This window comes from Glossina fuscipes, unplaced genomic scaffold (assembly GCF_014805625.2).
Source record: "Glossina fuscipes isolate IAEA_lab_2018 unplaced genomic scaffold, Yale_Gfus_2 2, whole genome shotgun sequence".
Taxonomy (NCBI): domain Eukaryota; kingdom Metazoa; phylum Arthropoda; class Insecta; order Diptera; family Glossinidae; genus Glossina; species Glossina fuscipes.
This window is the reverse complement of record NW_023998416.1, coordinates 22,927,010-22,950,618: the sequence shown is the minus strand read 5'-3', so window position 1 is coordinate 22,950,618 and position 23,609 is coordinate 22,927,010. Positions and strand designations below refer to the sequence as shown.

The 23,609-nt window shown below is 34.2% G+C and overlaps 1 protein-coding gene across 1 annotated transcript; it reads right to left on the bottom strand.

Annotated features, from left to right (window-relative positions):
• Positions 1–2,603: 2,603 nt before the first annotated feature.
• LOC119634106 (putative uncharacterized protein DDB_G0282133) lies at positions 2,604–22,881 on the bottom strand (the record flags this gene model as incomplete). Its single annotated transcript, XM_038028051.1, has 2 exons — positions 22,623–22,881; positions 2,604–11,716 (listed from the first exon to the last, which is right to left on the bottom strand). A coding segment is annotated over exon 2 (9,057 nt), but the record flags the coding sequence as incomplete, so codon positions are not given.
• Between the last annotated feature and the right edge of the window lie 728 nt (positions 22,882–23,609).

Genomic DNA, 23,609 nt, shown 5'->3' with positions numbered 1-23,609 from the left:
ATATTTTTTTTCATATATTAATTATAATTATTTATTTATTTTTTCTCGTATTTACATGTATATCTTAACAAAAACAACATTTAAAGCGCACTTTAGGTGTATATATAAAAACTGATGTTGTAAAAAGTTATATTTATTATTATTATTTTTTTTGTTTTTGTAAAAATTTATTAAAATAAAATTATGAAACAATTGGTCTACTGAAAAAAATTTGCAACTGCCCGTTTAGTACTTTTTGTATTATATATTTATATATATCGATTTTTCTAATTAAAAAAAAAAAAAAAAAAAAACAAATTCTTTGCAACTGCCCGTCTAGACTTCTGATATTATTGTTATTACACCCACTTCCTTTTTTATAATAATTAGATTGCAAGATCCCGATGTGCGCCTAAAACAAAAGCTTGTAGAGTTTTTGTTTGCTCGACAGGGAAAACATTTTAATTTTCCTAAAGTCGCTCTCTTTAATTCGTCCGTTCATCGCTTATTACCCATGCTTATTATCCACGCGCACAAGCGTATGTAGGCATATACGTTATGGAATAGGTCTACTGGAAAGTTCTGTCGCTTCCGATTACAACAATTTTTTTTCATTATTGATTGTAAGCGTACAAACCTACCAAATGAATGAAAAGAGGAAGATGATTCCTTAGTTAGTATTAAGTGAGACGCGATCGTGTATGCATGGCTACTGACAAAGTTCATTTACGCCAATATATTTTATACAGAAATTTATTGAAAGTGTCTGATGAAAGCCACAATTTCCGACAAAACATGCAGAAGATGGTTTGCAAAATTTCAAATAAGTGATTTCGACTTTTACGATAAGCCATTTCCCATGCGAAGACGATACTGCAAAGATCATGTTCGAGCGGAATCCTTTTTTGGCAACATTGCGGGCATTGCGGAAAAGCTTGATTCAGCTCAATATACCATTACGACCCAGACCCGGAAGCTAGAAGGCTAAAAACGGACAGATATGTCCAGTAGACCTAATACATATCATGTTGGAAAATATAACTAATATCTTTCGAAAAATGCTCGTAGTGGCGATATAAAGGAAAGAATGTGAAAAAAAAGGAAATCTGCGTACAATTGTATTAATAGCCCGTGATGGCAGTAAATATTGATTTAAAAATATCTGACGAAAAGGGTCTCTGCAATTAATGCCTGCGCCTATCTATAAAGCTTACTCAGACGAGATCCTCAGATCCCTCCGGTAATTTGTAAAGTGATTTCCGACACCCTTCATCTTGCTTGACAATCGCGCCTATGTCAAAACTAGAGTACCAAACAAGAAAATTTGGTTATGGTCCAAACCTTTGCATCTGGGCAAGACGTGACCTATCATAAACCTCCGATTGTTGAATGCCCCCCACAGCCACGACAATACTCACTGAAGGGGCCGCACCCTGTAGTCAAACCTTCCACGCCTATTCCGCCGAAGTATCTTGCGGCGCTACCACTACCACACTCACCTAGTGATCACAAAGCGCATGTGTTATTACAAAGAGCGGGCAACATGACCTGTGTCACATTTTGTCATAGATTTTATTCTCTAGGGCTTTAGAGTTATCGGCACTACGCGTGCTACTGTTACGGACATACTCTTGTTTTTGCATTGTCGATACTTCCTGGACGCTACTCAGGTAACACACTCTTGTATTTCAATGTACAAGGAGCAGATATCAGCCTAGCAGACACCAGGTACCGATTCACATCACAAACTTCGTTGGCGCCTGACAGGGAGGAACAATTTACTGGTAAAACGGTCGGCCAACATAGAATTTTTGTAATTACTGTGGCAGTGGGTGTGTTAGATTCGCCCAAAGACGAATATAATTGTATTAAATTTTTTTTTTTTTTTTTTTTTTACTAACTTACTATATAGGGGGAGTTTGTTACGTAAATGTAAATGCAATAAATGTATTTTTATTTTTACTTTTTTACTGTCTTAGAAGTTATTTTTCAGAATTCTTTTATAAGTTTAAAAGAGCTTGCATACGCAATGTATGAAAACGTATTTGATTATTGTCGGTTTCAAAGTCAAACCCCACGAGTCCTTTAACTCTTTTCCGACTATTTTTTTTTTGGTTTTTTTTTTTTTCTTCTGTAAAAATTGCGTCTCCGAGAATCTCTCTATTCACTTAACGGAAAGAATATTTACTTTAGCTTAACTCAATCAATTGGTGTTTTAATCATTTCTTCTCTCTGTATATTAATGAGAATATGGATAAATATCATATTATGTATGTTGTATGTATGTATGTGTACGTGTGTGTGTGTGTGTGTGTGTGTGGTATTGAAAATCGAGATTCATGTTTAATTAATAAACTTAAAACCATAATAAAGATTCTGTATTACCTGTTTATGAAGGCAGGTGATTTTCTTATCTTTGGTTTATGTTACATTTCAAAAAACAAAAAAAAAAAAAAAAGGTGAGAAAAAAAATTCAAACAAAAAATTATCTTTGGTCATATATTATCGATTATTACTCGTATCATTTTTTTTAGTATGGAATGTTTTGTTTTGGTTCTTTTGTTGTTGTTGTTGTTCTTGTTGTTGTTTTTGTTTTACTTTTAAAAAATATTTTATTTCTTTTGTTTGCTGTAGCGTTTTTTATATTTTCTTAAAATTCGATTAGCATGATAATATTTTGATATATTCTTTTGTACATATTTCTCGTGTAAATATTTGAAAAATTCTTCTCGCAAAAATTCTTTATAATTATCAGGTACAATCTCTTCATGATGTATTAACGATACATTTTCATCTAAAAGGTTATGATCAGTGATAAATGGTATAGTTTCCGTTTCACCCTCATCACTTAATAATATAACCTCTTCGCATTCAGAATCTGAACTGATAATATGAATTTCCGATTCATTTTGAGTTGCTGCTAACAAAGTGTCTACTCTTTCCGCATTATTTTCATCGATATGTTCCGTTTGCTGGTGTTCTTGAATTGGTGAAGACGTGTTTGATGTTTCCATTATATTTAATATATTTTCATTTAAATCGCATTGCAGCACATATATATCATTATCGCTATTTAAAATTTCTTGTAAATTTATAAGAATAACATCCTGAGTTTCAGTGGTTTTATCATCTAAATCTCTACTCTCATCGCCAAGTTCCTGTTCATTAGCACTATCTTCGGAATCTGATAAAATCCCAGCTTGACGATACATATCAGCTAAAGCCTCTTCAACCGTTAGCTCACGATTCAGAAGCATTTCCTTAGAATCATTTTCCACCTCATTCTCATCGTCAATAGGATTTGATTCAATTGTTGTACATACATTCGGTAAATGCAAGGAACTATTTAAGGCAGCCCTACAAAGGTCACTTAATTTTGATACAAATGCTGTGTCAGCATTCGTCTGTTCACTTTCGTTTGGCGCGATTTCATCACCTTGTAATATCTTCTTGATATTTTCCATATCATTGTCATTGACAATCAGCTGCGAATTAATTTCGTTTTTCATATGCTTTTCTTGATCTTCGTCATTTTGTAAATTCCAGTCTCGATGCGAGAGTTCTTTTTCCAAGGCTTCCAATTCATTGATTTCGGATGATATTGACGTTTTAAAATTGCTATGCAAAAATTTCGTGGCATAAATACTATGAAAAGATCTTGAAGAACTCACAGTTGACTCTGAGCTATTTGATAATGCAGCGTTTTCATCTAAGTTCATTGTATGAATACTGTTTGAAGACGTTTTATCATCGAAACCCCTAAAGTCTTGAGACTCTTCTTCAAAACACTTCTCCTCGCTAAAGCCTCTAAAATCTTCGATCATCGATTCATTACTGCCACTGTCCTCTTGGCCACGATTGTTATCCTGTAGCAAATGACCCAAATTTATTACGGTTGAAGCATTATCTTGACTTTTATTCTCATTCTCATTTTTATGATTTGTTGTTTTTTCTTCACTCAAAGCGAACCTCGAACGATCAGCGTTTTGTGACAAAGAAAACTCATTACCTGACTTTATATAAGTGTGTAGTTGAGTGCCTCCATTTTTTTCACTGTTTTTCCATTTTGAAATGGTTTCGTTAGTTTCCTTGTCCTTGCATTGCAGACCAGTGTCAGATTCGTTTCTCGTTCGCAGATTTTGTTCAATCGCTTCATTACCATCATCAGATAACAATTCTTTACGTATCTCGACCAAATTTGCTTTCCTTGCGTTTATGATATCTGTTAATTCCATAACGCTTGTCTCGTCTTCATTTTTCATTGCATGATCTTGCTCTCTGCTAACCTTCGAAATATTTTCGCTTACTTCATTGCAACCGACTATATTTCTTAACTCGTCTGCTGCCTTAAGAATTGGCTTAACTTGGGGTAAACTAATTTCGTCAAGGAGATCGTTATTCAATATTTTTAAGGTCATATTTTTTTCCGTTTCAGTTGAATAAGACAATATTTCGTTATGGTCCTCTTGTATATGATCTCGAAAAAGAACAGATGCCTTTGCCATTTCAGGCATCTCTTTTGAGGGCATTTCAGCATAACTGACCTGCGATTGTATGTTACATTGCTCCTGCAGGTCTTTTGCATATTCAGTTGTATCTCTAAATGATTCTCCAAACTTTGTGTTGTTTTGATATTTTTCGGAAAAATGCACACAAACTTCCTCTCGGTCTTTTTCACTCTCAATAAATGCGGAAGCATTTAGTTTATTTTCTCGACTTTCACTTTCTTCCCATTTATCAGCTAAACTTGTAACGTTTTCGACTTGTTCTTGGAGAGTTTCATTTTCTTTGGGCGACGGAAAAGATTTACTGTCGCCATGAGAGGACACATCGGAGCTGGCATCATCGTAATTGTTAAATTTTAATGCCTTTCCACGGCCCTCATTTTCAATTTCTTTGGCATTAATATCACGCAATGATTTTCCATTGATTTCAATGGTCTGTAGTAGAATGTTTGGGGATTTGACTTCTTCATTTTCTATAGAATGCTGTGCACAATCACCTTTCAATATGACATTTTGACAATCCGTATTGTTACTTTTACTGTTAGTGTCTTCAGGCAAATCATGAGAGAACGTTTTATGATCGTTCAGATCTTTATTTGCAGTCTCTACGTCTTCCTCTTCGTCGCTACTGGAATACTCACTGCTACTTTCGCTTTCGCTTTCTTCATTTGAATCATTGCTGGTTAGTAAGTCACATTCTTTAGTCAAGCTTTGGCATGTTTTTTCATTATATACCGACACACATGCGGTTGAGTCATTATAATTTTTCCCACATTGTAGTAAATTGAAATCACTTGAAGCATCGATATTAATTTTGTCGCAATTATGACTGTTTACCTTTTCGTAATTAGCCTGCGAATTAGTCTTTGCGCCCATCGTTTTATTTGATTCTCGCTCAGTATTCTCCAGCACGTTCTCAGGTTTATTCTGCTCACACGTTGCGTAACTTTGTTTTGATACATGCGCGGGGGATATACTAACTCTTGAAGATGTCGTTTCATATTCAATGCCATTCTCTGATCTTAAGTGTGTTGTTGTATTTTGTTGTTCATTGCATTGCTGATTTTGATTTGAATCATCATTGCTTACAACAGATTGGCACAAGTTGTTTTTTTGACATTCATTCCATTTTGATTCGGTATAAATACTTTCATTATGCATCGGTTCATCAACAGGCCGAGGAGATTTATTTTCGAGTACATCTTGATTGTGAATTGAATTACGTAGCGAAGCATTATCAGGACTTTTCATGGAGCGACTCATGTTATTTGCATACGATTCGTCATCATCGCTTTCAATTTCCCAGTCTTTACTTAGCTTGTCTTTAATTAGAATATTACCTTCGTTATAAAGTGCGTCACATGCGGAGAGACGATCATCATCGTTTTTAATTGGCTGAGGCAATGTATCTTCTTTTATCGTTTGAAATTTTAATGCTTCTGATTCTGAATAACTCATAATATTATCTTGAATTAGGTCTACGCTGCGAACACGGGATAAGAAATCACTTTCACGTTTAACGTATTGCGGCAAGTTACCTTCTTTGATTGTAATAATATTTAACTGTTCATTATTACTTTCAAAATTCAATTCATTATCTGATTCCTTGCAATCGTTTATCTCATTTTCATTAATTAACTTTTGGTTGCTGTCCTCAGCACGAATTGCAGCATAAGGTGAGTGGTTGCAGTTGCTTTCATTGGAATGACACAAGTTCTCTCTCCCACCTACAGTAACATTTATTCCGTCGTTATCGTCTTTCTCCTCCATGTCTTCGAGGGACCCAGGATGATCTATTATAATGGGGAGTTTGGCGTTGTCATCAATTGCATCAGATACTATTGAATCATCGTCATTTTCAATTGGATGGGATAAGTTATACTCTTTGGGTGTAACAATGTTCGAAGGCTCGTCATTATTTTCGGCCTTTATATCAGCTTCTGAATGAATTTCAACTTCGGGGTGGGTGTCTGAATACTTTCCACTTTTAATCAAAGCAACTTGTGTTTGGTCCTTTTCACCATTGGCAAATTGTTTTTTAACTGATTCATCTCGAGGTACTACTTGATGGTCATGAATACGTTGACAAGTGTCGCTGCTGGAGACTGATGAGCATGATGAATCATTTTCACTGTCACTCGTTCGAGAAGTACTACTTTCCGATTCGGTGTCAGAATTTGTTTGTTCACTATCACTTTCGGATTCCATTTCTTCATTTGTATTGTCCACAATTTTTTCATAATTTTCCATGCGATGGTCGGGAATACGCAGTCGTGAGTCGCAATAATCGTTCGCTACTTTAGAAGTATTATGTTCAGATTCATTAAAAGACGACATTTTTTCAGACTCTTCAATCCTCTCTAGATGTAAATTAAAATGTTGCTTTTCTACCTGATAAACACAAACGTTTGAAATTCGTAATGGTGATCTATGGTTAAGAGATCCATTGGATTCTTTATCTTTACTATTTTCTCCATCCTTGCAATAATTGCTTGCTGCAATATTGTCCTCTAATTTTTGCTGTGTTTTCTTCGAATCTTTTTCTCGCACAAATTGATAAGAATCTTGCGAATGCTCTGGCTCGTACAGTTTTTTATTAGGAGCATCGAAGGATTGCGAAGTAATGCCCTGTTCATGAAGTGAAGGAGATTTTAAATTCGTGGTGGAGATAACATCTCCTTTGTTGTTTGCAAAACTTGTTTGATTATTCTCTGCGTTAGCAGCTGAAGTCTTGCACTCTTCGAAAGATGATTTATTGCTTCCGTCAGAAGATTGGAGTTTTTTATCCAAATTGAGAAAGCTTGTCGCCTGATAATATTTTGTTCTAGTTTGCTGATTTTTTTTACAAATCGGCTCTTCAGTAACTCCTTCACCTTTGGAAATCCCGATTTCTGAGAGGAGAGCACTATGTTCATCCGTAACCTCACTCTTTTCGTCTTTTATTCCTTGTTCAATTTTATATGGCAAATAACTAAGTTCTGGCTGTTTTTCATCCTCAGCTACTTCATGATCATGATCTTCGTTCAAGCCCAGAAAATTGCTTGTATTTCCCGTTGCGTTATTTATCTTCACAAGATTCTGGGTTTCAATGATAGGTTCATGTACCTCTGATCTAATATTTGCTTCAGTTAATTCCGCGATAGTATTTGATTCTGAAAAGTTTTGAGAATTTTGATTGGTGGAATTTTCGTTTCCATTAGGGATCTGTGGATTAGTTTTCAAACTTTCTCTAAAACAAGATTCTGATGATAGATCGATCGGTTCAATGTCACAATTATGAACCGAGTCAGATAAATTCTGACTGGTCTGAACATCAAACTCATAAGATTGTGGTTCCATTAAACTTTTAATAACCTCACATGTTTCGCAATGTGGATCGGTACAAATGTGCTCTTCATCGACGGCGTACGAGTTTATTGTTTCTGACTGATAGACTGAGTCAAACGAATTCTGAACATTTTCGCTAAGCGGGACTGTCATCTCGTTTAACTTCGAGTTTGCACTTTTCACCAATGTTGCCCGAAATTTATCTGTATTTATAGCCATTATACATAAAATTTTTAAGCTATTTGGCTTATTCCTCGTTTTCACTGCACCAAGTGAGAGTGGTTTTGGCGATTTTTTTTTGGTTAAGGGCAAGTTTTTATCTGTTAATTCGTTCAAATAATGACGTATTGACGGTTTTGTGTTATGGAAATGAAAGGATCGTTTCAAGGGATGCATTAATCTGTAGAAGATTGATGAAGGCTTGCGTTTTCGGTATAAAATATTTTTGCGAGATTTTCTAAAACGTGATTTTCGCGTGTATACCTGTGGAAAATTTGAATTATTTTCTGTTTCAGGCTGCGGATGTATTTTTTGCTGTTTTGATATTTGCTCCTCTTTCATGTCTTCGTCTTCCACTTGTTTCAGTTTGCGTTTACGTTTATGAAATTTTGAAAAGTCTTTAACATTTTGTTCGAATTCTTGATCGCTGGCATCTTGGCGTTTAAATTCTTTTGCAATGATCTCACTACTAATTCGATTAATAAAAGTTTCGTATTCCTTTTCAAATGCCGATTCATTAGAATGATGACTATTACTGCCGTCGTAGGATTCAATGTCATTTAAAAATTGTTGCTCAACGCTATGCTCGATATCGTTCGACAAAGGGCGTGTTAATGCTGGTGAGAGGACGGTATGCGTAACTTCCCTAGTGTTCACACTAAGGTCTTTGCTTAAATGTTGCTCATTATCGTTAACCTTTAAATGTGTCGCTTTTTCTGTTAGTGCAACGTCACAGTTCTCGCTGAAGGCCATAGTACTTTCTGTATCATGTGTACTATTGCCATACTTTCTTAACTGTAGCTGATCTAGTTCTTGCTCTACATCGAAGTTGTCTAGATTTAATTGCAGCTTCGAATTGTCCGGGTGTAAATTATTTATCGTATTTGTTGATTTTTCAATATCAATTATAATATCGGGCAAGTTTACATATTGATTTGTAGCATCTAAGTCGGTGGTTATATTTCCTAACAGTAGGCCGTTATCAGGCGATTTTTTCTCTTCATTAACACTTTTCCCTGGAGGCGGTTTTTTTGAATTTTCTAATTCCTGCGGGATCGTTATGTGCGAATCGGCCGATTCTGTGGGTTTGGTCACGAAGTGATTTGAATTATTAGCCATTATTTGATCATTGGCTGCACAGTCTTCCTCGTCATCATTCCAGTTTGCTATGAAATCTCGTAAACTTAAGTTTTTGTTAACGTCGTCACATGACGTTTTATCCTCACTTACGTATGGTGAGGCGACTTCGTTTGAAGGATTAAAAGTAATATTTACCGTTCCTTGTTGCTCAATATCAAATTGAAATAACGATGTCTCCCCATTGCCTAAAGCTTTGCTAGAATTTGCCGATTGATTATGGTCCCTTGAAGCATTCAAATAATAATCGTCAGTTACTAAAGGTTGAGGTTGGTGTTGTGATTGTGACGGTGTTTGTAAATGTTTTCGATAATCCAGTAAGGCACTTTTGGCTGATGTCGATCCGAATGTAGGTTGCGGTATTTCCATATTGTGATTATTCATATATGAAGTGTCACGGTTTAGTGGGTTTGATAAGTAGTTGCTAAAATTGTTTGGTGGAAAATTGAGATCATTTGGGTGGACCGATTGATTTTGGGTCATTGCTGGGCCGTTGAAACCCGTCGTCAAGGTTGACTGATGATGATTACTTGGGCTAAAAAAATTCCCGTTGACCGAAGATGAATAGTTGTAGTTGTGGGCATGTAAACCATGAGAAGGTTGTGTCTCATAGTTTGTCGGCCCTATAAAGAGATCAGTTGGGTTCTTTACTTTATTACTCACTGTAAAATCTTGTACGCTACCGTATTTACAACTACTACCTAGAGAAGTTAGATGTTGCGAGGAAGCTTGCTGTGATGGCATGTATGTAGTTGCACTTCGTAATGCTGTAGGCGGTGGAGGAGGCACTGTCAATCGTGAAGGATAGTAACAGTTTTGAGGCGAAAACCCTTGAGAGCAACATGATTGACGATTATTTGAAACTATTGATGTGTTGGTGGGAAAATATGGCGTTGTGTGCATGGTAACGTGAGAAGGGCCAGTAGCATCGCTTCCGTTCTGTGGCACGGCATGCGATAAACGTTCATTGTGCAGGGCATGAGAGGTATGCCATAAGTTGCGATTAGCAGATGGTGGACTCATATACGGCTGTGGTTGGTAATTAGGATGTACTAATGAAGGGGACTGATAAGCAGCTGTGGTATTTCTGTAATAATATGTGGCTTCTCGCTGTAGGCTAGTAGGATTTGATGCCAAGTAACTGGCGGCGTGTGTGGGTGCTACTGTAGCTGTGGGAATATGACCAACATTTGGCATTGGAGGTTGTTGTAGTGCAGATGATGGCGGCAAAGGGCGACTATTGGCAATTACATTGTCTAGCGGCCACTGCCAGCCGGATGAGTTTCCAGAATTTTTGCGATATGCTTTCGCTTCCGGCGGCGTTTCGTTGCCGACACGATTGGTATTATATCCCCCCGCGCTTAAAGAGTTCGGCGAATATAAATATTTATCATAGGCAGGTGGGGTTAAAGCGTGATTTGTCGTATTGCTATTATAAAATGATTGTGCTGTGTGAGAGCCGGTCGCGTAGGGTTTAGTCAGTCCGGCGGCTTCTTTAATTTGTGTCTTGGCAGCTGCATAGAACTTATGTTGTTGATATGATTGATCGTAGTTTTCATGATATTCCGATAACGTCATCGGTACTTTTGTATGAAAGTTATCATAATATGACGAGCAGCCGTATTGTTGGGCAAACGGTTGAGCATAAAAGGGCGTCGCCGCCGCTTGAGGTTTATGAGAGTTATTCGTATTTGTGTTACTTATTAAAGAAATGTTACTAGATCTTTGGTTTAAAAAATGTCCCTGTTTTTCTTGAATATTTGATATCCCTACAAATTGCTGTTGATGTTGTTGTTGTTGCTGCTGCTGCTGCCCATTTGCCATTGTTTTGTTATCATAAAGGGTTTGAGTTGATTTCAGATTGGCTTCGCGTTCATAATTTATTTCAGATGACTTTTTATAAGAAGCAGCTCCAGCGTAGGATAGCATATTATCATAAGATTCTACACCGCTGCCAACAGCAAATGAAGGCGATGCGCCCACAGCTTGTGTTGGGGCTAGATTATGTGTTTGTTGTTGATGATAATCGTACGCATTGTAGTATTGTTGTCTTGTGGGTTGTGGAGCTGGCGAGTGGTGCTGTTTATATTGATGATGATAATGATGATGATGATGAAGCTGTTGTTTCTGTAAGTGCGGCATGTGTTGTTGTAATGTTTGTTGTTGTTCTTGTAATTGATTGAAAACTTTTGTTTGTACAGCTTCGTTAATGAAAGGTGTCACTGTTGCTATTGTTGTATTCGGTAGTGGTTCAGCAATAGCCACCGGCGTAGTGGGTGCCGATTGTGATTCATAATTATTGGTAGGTGTTGTGGTAGTGCTACCGCCATAGCCACTACTATTACTGCTAATGCTGCTGGAACTACTGCCACTGTTGTGTAGTCTGTTTGCGTTATTATTGCTTTGATTAACACTGACAGCGTTTGTTCCTATTGATGAGGTGTCAATGACGGGTATTGTTATTGCAGCACTGTCAATATCCATCGCTTCCATATGCGCTTATTACACGTCATAAATTCGATGCGTTTTTTGCGGGAATATTTGCAACACTGCAAATACAAGTAAGTATATATAAGTTCAGTATTAAAATAAGTAATAGAAAGTAAAATGAAGTGAAAGAAAAGTAAATAAAGTGAAAAACAAAAAAAATATTATTACTTTAGGTTTTTATTGAAATTAACTTTTTATCCATTTTATAATATATACTCTCACTATTTACACATTAAGAACTTCTTACACAATAAATTAGAATGAAATGTATATGTATATGTATATGTATATATGTTTTTTTTTTTTATTATACGATTAACCTTGAAATCTTAGGTAATTGTCTCGACACTAAATAATTCGGAATAACGGCACGTATTTGATGGTTGTTGATGGTAATAAAAAAACGATTATAAATTACTTTAATTGAGAGCAGCACCATTAAGACAAGAAATAGGGTAAGAACCTCAAAACCTTAATAAAATACAATAACAAGCTTGAAATAAAATCGTCTTAATAACTGAATCTAAGTTTATGTATCTGCCATTAGCTGAATTAAAAAATAAAAAAAAAAAAAAAAAACACCCTTTGACCTTATTTAAGTTGTTCAATTTCAGATATTATTCTAATTTGAATTCACTTTCGTTTTTTTTTTTTTTTTTTTTTTTTTTTGTTTATTAACAGGCAACAGAAGAGTTGGAACACAATAAACCGCGACTATAGTTAATTTCGTAATGAAAACTAAACCGCTTACCATACAAAATGACAGAAAATAATAATAATAATATTATTATACACATATAAATGTCACCTTCACATTAACACACATACACAGAAATATAAAAACACTGACGTTTACATAGCTTGTGAAGAATACACACACGTACAAAAAAACACAAAAGTCAAATTGAAATTGAAAACTGAAGGAAATATGAAATTAAAGTGAAAAAATATTATTATTAGTATTTATCTATATATTAAAAATGACATGACCACCACCAATGTAAGTTGGATGTTAATGTAGAGCTATACGCATACACGTAAGTATGCACCTTCAAGTAAGTAAGTATTACCTTCGTGAACATACATACACTCTTTTTAGAGACACAAATCGAAAAGAAATTAAAGAAATTTGATTCATTTACATAACTTCATCGCTAACTATCGCTTATAGATCTTACTCATTTTTGCTTTTTGTATTTCGTGCAAATACTTAAAAATGAATTTCGTACTCTTAATACCCATGTTCTTGTAATCGAAACGCGAATCAAGAAATTTCGTAAATAAACTTTAGTGAGGAAAGAACGTAAACATTTATAATTGTCTTGAAATTTTACAAGAAATTAAATTGTCTATAGATGAGAAGCGAAATTAGGGGCGTAATAGCGGTAGTGCCATTGGCTTAATTAAAAACTCTTATAGAAGAGAAGAACACTTAGTTTTTCTCGCTGAAGAAAGGAGTTTATTCATATAATGAATTTTTAAAGGATCGGAAAACTGGTCCGATCCAAATTATTTTCAATAACTTCCCTAAATCCCTAGGCTACCACACGCTGATGCACCAAATTTCATCAAAATATCTCATCTTGTATGCTGACGGTTAATGATTACATCGCAAGGCGTTCAAAAAACTTCCGCATCCGACCCACAAGTTTGAAAATTATACTACTTTTTCATGTAGCGACTTGCCTAGATAAAGCATATGACGTGAGTGGTGGAAAAATTGGTCCGATTCGAAACTTTTTCTATACCGACCCGCCCTTCGGTCAAAACACGTCAATGCACCAAATTTTATCAAAATAATTCGAAAATTGTTAGCCGTGTAGGTTGAGAATACACGACGGACAGGCGGACGAACAGATAAGTTGAGATCGATCGATATAATGAAAGACGGCTCTATCTCAAACCAAACTTAATACAACCTTATACCACAACTAAACTAGGGTGACGAGCCGAACAAGAAACGAACAAAACGTGAGAATATGTATGAGCAGCAAAGCCACGAAGCTTTAAAGCTCACAAGACTAAAGCATAGTTGCGGAAAAACGGCTCTTAAAAGTAAGGGGATTTTCAGATTTTTTATAGAAAATATAACGAAATTTGGAAGCAATACTGCAATATTACGAAGGGTTTTCAATGCGAAACGTACGTCAATAATTCTTAACCTTTTGTTTCTTTAATTAAGGTATAGCCAACCCTGTAAATATGTTTGATATTGAAGGCAAACAATTTACAAATATGTGAACTAGAGGGACTTTATTCAATTATTGCCGGATATTCGCACTTTGCTGCATATAATTTTGCAATACTGTGACCAAAAAGTATGACCAATATTCAAGTTAAACTGTACGAGTATATCGGATATCAGCAATATTATTTCTCTAAATTGGTAGCACTGTGACAAATCTGTTTCAAATTTCATAACATAGACGTCATTTCTACTGATGTAGGCCACGTTAACGAAGTCAAAGATTTGACACTCGAAAATCGTCGATTAACAATTAGAGATCTTGATGATGCCAATCATATTTTAAAAGAATTTTGGGCCTGAAACACGTCAAATATCGACTGGTACTGAAAACAATCAATATTTTTGTAAAAGAGCGTCGCGTTAAAATCTGTTAGCAGCTGAGTATGAGGCTATTAATCAGTCACGAAAACCATTCGACATGGAAACAACCGATCAATCGAGCTAATATAGCTCGTTTGGAGACAGTGGTAAATACCTGAATACAATTCTTTAAATTAAAGTTACATTTAGTATATAATTAATGTGTTTAGGTGATAGACCTTTAAAACGCGATTTCATGCGCGTAATGGCTATCCAGCTGACACGTAACTGCCTCTGACGATTGTTCTAGTCATGGAGAAATGGTAATGTTTTGTGTGATTCTAAAAAAAATTTTTTTTTTTTTTTTTTAAATAGTCGTTTGACTCAAATCGTCTAAGTTTACTTTAAGTCTACTTCTTTGCGGCTTTCAAACATCGGTAAGAAAAGAAAGCGTTAAGAACGCTTGGGAAGATCTAATTGCGTTAATTCCAAGCGTATTTATTTAATATCATTGATAGAAAAGGGGACAATATTCTTCCTTCATTGTCTTTTGAATTTTTTGAATGTCCGCATGTACAGGCGAGTAAATAAGAATCGCGACTACCGAGTAAATAACGCTTGCGAGTTCTTATCTCAAATGCGGCAGAGTTTACGTTAGTCAGGCCTATAGTGAGTGCTTTGCCGGTACGGACATAACACTCACCGATTGAACTATTGCTTCCACTATCTCTTTCTCTTTCATCACTTTTTTCTAATCGTTAGCGTATTACGCGAATAGTGACATAATCTCTGAGAGATAGGTCATATAAAAAAATATATCTGACTTTCGAGTAAGAAAAAGGAAAATTTACATAAACTTTACCAATAAATATCGTCGTAATGGTCATCAGCACGGAGGCTTAAGTCTTGTACTACGGACATGATTGATGGAATCTTTAGTGTGTGCACTTGTATGAATTCGAAAATCTGTATAATCGTTCTAAGGGGTGAAAACAAGCAGAAAATATATTAAGAAAAGAATAACAACTACGAGCATTCTAGTCGGGCGATATCGACTATTGGATTTTCTACACCACTTGGCCTATTACAGTCATAATATATCAAAAGTTACAAATTATTTTCATGCAAAAGCGTAATTTTTATGAAAACTCCGCACATTGGAAATATCCTTACATGCGTTGGTCTTCAAAAAATAGACCTCTGTGGTTCAAATTTGGCATGGTTGGTTTCTCCTCAATCTATTATTTTATGAAGCAATATTTCCCATGAAATATTGAAAATTTGACCTTCTTATCATGCAAGGATTCAAATTTCGTAGTAACGATTATACGAGATGACGCTAAAAAAAATTGTCCCAGCCTATCCAAAATTGTCAATTTTTTTTAAAATAGCATGTTATATAGAAAGTGATCGAAGAAGCTGTCCGATCCGATCTTTCAATAGCGTTCGTACCTGCTTTGATACATGTCCGGTGTACCGACCCAAGATACCGGACAGACGGACAGACAAGTTTAGAAAATGGTTTTGAATCGATCGATATAATAAAAGTTCGATCTATCTTAAGCCCTTTTAAGTGATGCATACGTTCGCACAAAATTGATATGCCCCCTATCAGAACTGTTATAGGATATAAAAATACAAACGCATAAAAATTTAAATGAAATATTGCAAAGCAAACAGCGAAAAACATGCCTGGTCTTAAAAAAAATTGACCACATGTATGTATACCTATATATATTTATACATATGTATATATATATATAGGCAAATACATAAGCAAGCAGTAAATATTAAATAGACATTGAAAATCCCATGAATGTATAATGTGTATGTAATTCCATATGGTTACTAAAAAATCGTTATTAAATATTAACGATTAGTTGTGCATGAAATGAATGGACAATTCTTTTACGTAGAGAGGGAGAGAGACGATGAGGAAGAGGAAGAGGAAAAAAAGGTTGGCTAAGCTGATAATATTTGCTTTGTTCTATTACAATGTCTATAAGCAATATTTGTAAAAATTGACAAATTTTAATCGGTTTCGTTTATAGTATTTACAGCAGTTACATCAAATTTATATTGTTTAATAATATTAAAGACATTAATAGCGATAATAAAACAAACATTAATTATTGGCACATTCTATACAAGTCTTGGCAAATACATAGACCATTTTCTTAATGTGGTACGCATTTACACACGCATGCTTACTTAAGGTCTTACACAAATACATTCTAATACATAGATAAACATATATATATATATATATATATATATATATATATATATATATATGTATACGTGAACAGTAAAAAGATAGTAAGTACTGTATTTTTTTTTTCTTCATAAACTTTTACACCAGTTCGTCGCGCAATTACATTAATAGGTTATTACAGTAAAGAGAGCAGGGCTTACTACTAAATAGCTTTAATATACGGTATGAAGTACATGCATTTACAGACACTTGTGCGTTTCAATGAAAAATTATATTCTGTATTGTCTGACTTGCCTTTGTGTTTGTTATTGTTATTATTATTAATTTTCCATTCGCCGTCTCCCACACACGCATATACCTAATTGCACCTACGTATACGAGTGCTTTTAAATTTTCATTAACTTTTGATATACCTTTATATCAAGTGCATGGATGACATTAATTTTAATAATTTGCTCTTCTTTTTTTTTTTTTTTTTTTTTAGTTAAGCAAATAGTGTTTGGGAATTTCCATGCATGCGCCTGTATTCGTATATATAAACATCCTGCACTAATGTTACCATCGCGTTGTAATATAATTACCCTCAATTGTCAACATAGCATAATAGAATGACCATATATTTACCAGAGCACGTATACTTGTATTAAAGTTAGAAAACATTATAAAAAGAAACAAACAAAATGTTTCTATTTTTTTTTTTGTTGATGAAATTCCACTTAAAAGTATTTGATTTAATTGAAATGCATTGAATTAATTATTAGATATTAAATGAAAGTGAAATTTTCACTTTTAGAAATTTTTATATTAGAGTGGTTCTTAAATAGCAGTAATTAATTTAAAAATTCCTACGAAGAAGGAAAACTTGTGTTGTTATTAAACGATATCGAGAAGATTGATGCCAAAGGAACACTTTCTACTTGCGCTCGCTTTCAATAGCAGTGGGCCTTTCATTAACTCGACTAGTTCATCCTTGTTGAAATTGCATTTTATTTTTTTCAAATTATCTTCCAAAAAAATTCCGTTTACCGATGTGCTACCTTTCTGGAAATGTCACACAAACGATCGATTCAACACGTTATTAAAACTCACTTCTATAGTAGGCTTGTTTTATTTACGATCCAGCTTTCCTACGTTTTCGTAATACGAAAATATTGCGAAGGACATACGACCATTTACATTTCACCAGAAACTTTGGTACTTTATCAGGCGATTATAATAAGCGCAAATCACCGTTGACCCATCCGAAACTATTGAGCTCATAACTAATTTTGGACAAAAATTTGAATGAGTTACTAACTAAATCATCACTTCGTCAGCGCTCATAAGTTAACAACTAAGGAAATTATACTCGGTTTCGATCGAATCTTTTATGCCCACTAGCATTTTGCTATAAAAAGTTTAAAAAAAGGGAAATTGTAAATTTGTATACCTCTTAATATTGGATAGGCGTGGCCGATTTTTGATATTTATATCGTATATTTGTTCTAGTTTGAGATCAACGAGAAAAAGACACGAAAAGCAAAAATATTCTTGGTTTCGGTTGTATAGATGTGTGGACGATGTGACCTGTATGGGCCATTTTTAAACTCCTTTGCAAATTTATAGACGATATCTTCTGCTTTGTGAACGGAAGAATTTTTATCACAGATACGACGCACTTGGGGCATGGACATGCTTAGGTGCATTCTGAATATGAAAGTGGCGACGAGTTTATCTACTTTATGTGATTTTTGAGTCTCGCCTTTATGCGTTATAAAGAGTTTGACAAAAAAATTAAATTTTGATGCACAAGAATACTGGGTAGTAGGTAGTGCGTAGTAAAATTTGTTTTGATTTTTTACATAGAATATACGCTTAAACCTTTATAGATTTTTCTGTCGTAGTTGATGAGTAATGAGCGAAAATAAATTTTTTTGTTCCTTTGGAAAAACAGAACTGTCCTTAATCTACGTAGTGCTGTGGGCATCTCCTCTGATCAATTTGGCCCATTTTCAATAAAAAGTTGCATTAAAGAAGTGGCAATGTTTGGGTGAGTGTCGTCGATTTCTTTTATTTTCGTCCTAGTGCTGGAGGATCAGTTACAAAATATATGAACGAAAGCAAACCACCTATATCGGAAGGATAAGCATTTGTCAAAACGTTTACAACGCGCAGAAGGAAACTGTTGAGAACTCGCAGGCTATGTCTAAGTTGACGTAAGCGTGTCTGTCTGTTAGCCCGTCTATTCGTCCCTTTACCAAACTACGCAGTATCTTTTAAATACATTCTTCCATTCGCAAAGAATAAGCCATCGCCTAAAAATTTTCCCTCCCTTCGCACCTTTACCAAATTGTGTAGCGTCTGCTGTACACAACATCGCCTACGAATTTGCAAAAGAGTTTGAGTACGGTTCAAACATGATCAAACAACAACATGCCTACAACGGCTACATATCTATGCAACCAAAACTGATGAATTTCTACAAAAGTATTATGCGAAAGTACAAAAAACTAGCCACGCCTGAACAATATTATTATTGCTTTTTTTTGCAATCTCTTTTGGGATAAATGTACCGGGTATACAAGATTCGTCAAAGTCTATATATTTTTTTTATTATCTTTTTGTTTTTTTCTTTTCGTTTAATTTTTAGTATGAAAACATTTAAAAGTGCATGTAATATAGTGGGAAAATCGAATTTTTTTTTTTTGCTAAATGATTTCGCTACGTGTTACGTTACTTAACGCAGAAACAATAATTTCATATTTTATGACAAAAAAATAAAATAGATTCTTTTTGGTTAAGATATAGCGTGACTGTGAAAATTTTTAAGTGTGTGTCTAATATCCTGGAAAGTAAACAAAGTCTAGGGCAATTAGTTTTACTTCTTCAATTCGAAAATTCATTTCACTAGCCCGATGAACGGAATAAAACATTGTCTTTAAAGTCCATTGTCGAGTACTTTTAACATAGGATGGATGGTACGCGTGCTTTCGAATAAAAAATTAATTTTAGACAAAATTTTTCCTTAGTGTGAGATTAAGAAAAGTTTTCCCTTATTGTGATTAATACATAAAATATATACTTTTTTGGTCTTAAGTAATGTAAGGGTATTAAGAGCAAGAAAAGTTGAATTTGTCTTTTAATTGCCGTCCTTTGTTTCGTACTCTCTTTCGTTTAGTCACAGTTATAGGCGTGATTAAACCAATTTCATTGAAAAATTTTCGAAAAGCTTTAAAATTTTATGTACTTCTAAAAATAAATTCGAAAGCAAAGAGAACTGATTAGTTATAAAATATAAAATTATTTATGCAATTTTTGCGTAAAAATATTAAACGTTTTTATCATTTCATCATCTATTAACTACGAGGGTTGTGTAAACAGTTTCCAAGCTTCAATAAGAAAAAAACAATTTTTTTTTTTTTTATTGCAAAACTTAATTTTGCTCGTCGTCGTGATCTTCTTCTTCTCTAACTTTTCGTTTTTTCAAATACCTCGAAATACGCTTCAATATCAAATCTTCTTTACCTGGAGTACTCTCATGAGATGTGCGAATAGATAGAATTTCGCTGAGGGCAATATTTGAAGAATAGGAAGGGTGTGGCAGAAAATCAAACTTCCACATATGCGACTTTGCTACTACAGGCTGTCATCAAAGACGGTAGCTAGCGTAAGGCCACATACATATGTATATATATATGTACATGTAACCTCTGCTATTCTTCTAACCTCAATTCGCGGCGCATCGTCGCGCTCGAACTTTGGCGATGCTTTCGTCACCCAAGCTGCTCACAAGCCAATATCATTATGACAGAGCCTCCAACTGGTCTTTAATTAATATAGGACGTATTACCTCTTTTTTTCTAAGAAGCGTCAAACAACAAATGTAAAATGTAAAATGGCTGAGTTACTGGAAAATACTTATCAACGCATGCCTAAGTATAATCCTCAACTTTGTGGACAAATATCTATTGATTTATATCCTTTGTCAGGACTAAGAATGATATCATATTCGATGGTCTCTCAATAATCGCGCCTAAGGAGATTGACGTAGTATGCCTTTTAATCATTTTACACCAAAGTTGTTCAGCGTTATTAGCCAAGTTCACTTGCAAGACGTAGAGAAATAAACGAATTTAATCCTTATGATTACGAACGTAATATCCCGCTAAGCACGAGATATTGACTCACGTTATTCACAACAATTATGTCCCTTTATTGATTTATTTTACGAATGTATCGCAAAAGTTGCGTTGAAGTCTAATAAATACCTCCCTCCCCCGCTCAAGGTACGAAAAAGTTTTGATATGTTCATGAAATTTTTTTAAGCAAAATTTTAAAAAAATATGCAACTATGGTCGAAATTATTAATATCCCCTTCTAACATGTATCGACCCCATTCACGAAATAACATGAGGGTAATATCGAAAACCTTCTATAGGGCCATCAAATAAAATGTTTGTTTTTATTTATAAAAAGTGTTGAACGGTACAAAATATCAATATGAATTTTCTTCTATTTTAAATATTAGTTCATTCAATATTTATTTAAAAATCATTTGCATATAAATAACCGCCTGTGGCCTTCTTCCAATTTTCTACATAAATCCCGCCAATAGTGCGAAGAATTCTGGTGAATAAGCCTATTGAGAGGTTCGCGGTTTATTGACGCAAGACAATGCGCCCACCCAATCCACTATAAAAGTAAAAAGTCCAATAGAATCATATCGCATGATCTGGATGTCAAGCTCCCATATGCCTTTTCCGTGATTACACGATAATTTAACATTTCTAACAATAAATTGATTTTGTCAAAAAGTGCGCATATCATCCAAATCGAAATCGTCGAATCTTCGTTAAAAGAAAAACCGTAATTTTCATGTCAATGCTTCAATGTTTTCAGCTCACAAACCACGCTTAAAGTCTTTTATGAACATCAGATGCGTTTCCTTCATACCAAAGGGGCAATAATGTGCAGTTACAAAATCATTTAGTTATATGTAAGCATAATCGCGAGTTCATTGTTTTCCTTTTATCAATGTCGATACGCTGTACAACTACGTACACCAGCAATAATGGCTAGATTCAGATAATGTAATCAAGAAAAAAAAAAAAATTTTTATCCAAATCTCAAGAAGAAATGTATTTCGTGTAGGTTTACTCCCTAACCCAACAACAGTTTGCAGATAATAATGGAAAGTGCAAGTTGAGTAAGTCCTCGGTTCAATCTTGGCAAGCATTTCACTAAGAAAAATCTTGAAATCCACCTTAAAACTGTAAAGTAAAACTATTACAGTAAAAATTTTTCTTAAATGACCAATCACTCAGGAGATACACCCTGCTCGCGCAACTGAGTGTCGATCAGAAAGAAGTCCGGAAAATGAAAGGGATATGGCAGTTGTCTATTGGATTTGTAAAAACATACCAACCAAGTACCCATTACAGCTATGAAGAAATAAATTCCATCGCACTGGAGATTTGAAGATGCGACCGCTGACGACCTCTTGCTATTGCCATATTTACCTATTCGGCTATTCGTGCGGAAGGCGTATATTGCAATAGGGAAAAACCGACCCCGTAATTGTGATTTCAACATACGAGTGAATGGCAAAACACACGCATGCATGTTTCTAAATTGATTACTTTCGTTCATGGTTAGCGATATGTACACTTTGCGGGTTGTCCAAAGCATATGCCTAACTAATGCGTAACAAATATTTGATAAAATTTTAATACTTGAACCAGAGTTTCTTTTGATGTATTCCGACCGGGCCCAACTTCAAAACCTTCATAAATGTTGAATATTGTATCGATGTCCTATTAACTCACTGTTTAGATTTATTGAAAAATTGCTGATGAAAGATAAGTAAGTAAGTAACCACCATAAGTTAATAATCAGTATCGACTATGAAAAATGAATAAATTTTTTTTTTTTTTTTTTTTTTTTTTTTTTTTTTATATAAAACACATATACCGCAAAGGAAATTTTTCATAGATATATAATTTAGTTAAGAATAATCAAGCCTGTGCTTGCCTTTCAATACAAAAATTTAACATTTATGCAACCAGTATATTGTGTACACACGCTACATCTATAGCGGTAAAAAAGAAAAAAAAAAAAAAATGTATATAATTAATGCCTTTTCTTTTTCTCAAAGGTGTACGAAAATATTAAATACGAAATGTAAACAGGAAAGAATTTCTATTATTGTTATTAGTATATTTACCTTGTTATTGTTGATAAAATATGAAAAAAAATTCTCAATATTTTTCACGTAACTGAACACATTTGTGAACCATATGTTACCACTGATAAAGAATACAATAGAATGAAAAACACTCGTAACTTTTCATTTGAAAGCAACAATAACAAAAACAACAATTCTGATAATCATCATTAGCAACAATGATTGGAACACAAATACACACATACACACACTTAGTTATATGTATAAGTAATAAATATATAAATATAATTATTACAATACTAACAACAACAAGTTAAACAATTGAAGCAGATAAGTGGTGGTGGAAAAAGAAAAAAGAAAAAAACAAAAAATAAAAGTAAATTCAAATCCTACCTACAACACTTTCACTTAAACGACCTAATCAAACCGCAATAGAAATCAGCGAAATATAAATTCAAATTTATAACGTTTTTTATTTATTTATTTTTTTTTTTTTTTTTCTACATATTTTTTTCCAAAGATAATTTTCCGCTTGAAAAAGTTTGTTTAAGTTTTCTTTTCTATCCAAATAGAAAAAAAAAGAAAAAAAAACAAACAAAAAAAAAAGGAAAAAATGCCACGAATGCTCCGGAGAATGTCACAATTTTTCCGTAAACGTCCATTCACTTACACAGCACGAACATTAAATAACAGTAACAAAACAACACACAGCTAACATATAACGCGCTATTTACAACGATGTACACTTAACGGTAAATGGCATGAACAAGGACTGTATAAAACAATAATGAAAATACATCACATCAAAGCTTAACGTGTAGACAGCAAGCAAGAGCATGTTGTTTGTTTCAAGAAAACAAGTGGTTGCCGGGGTAATAAGAGTGGGTGGCTTATATATGCACACGCGCACATACTTATAAACATATAAATAAAACATGCAGAAACATTTTATGACATATGTACATTTTAGCTTTTAAACGGAAAGGGTTTAATAAATAATATACAATATAAGTTGATGGTGTGATG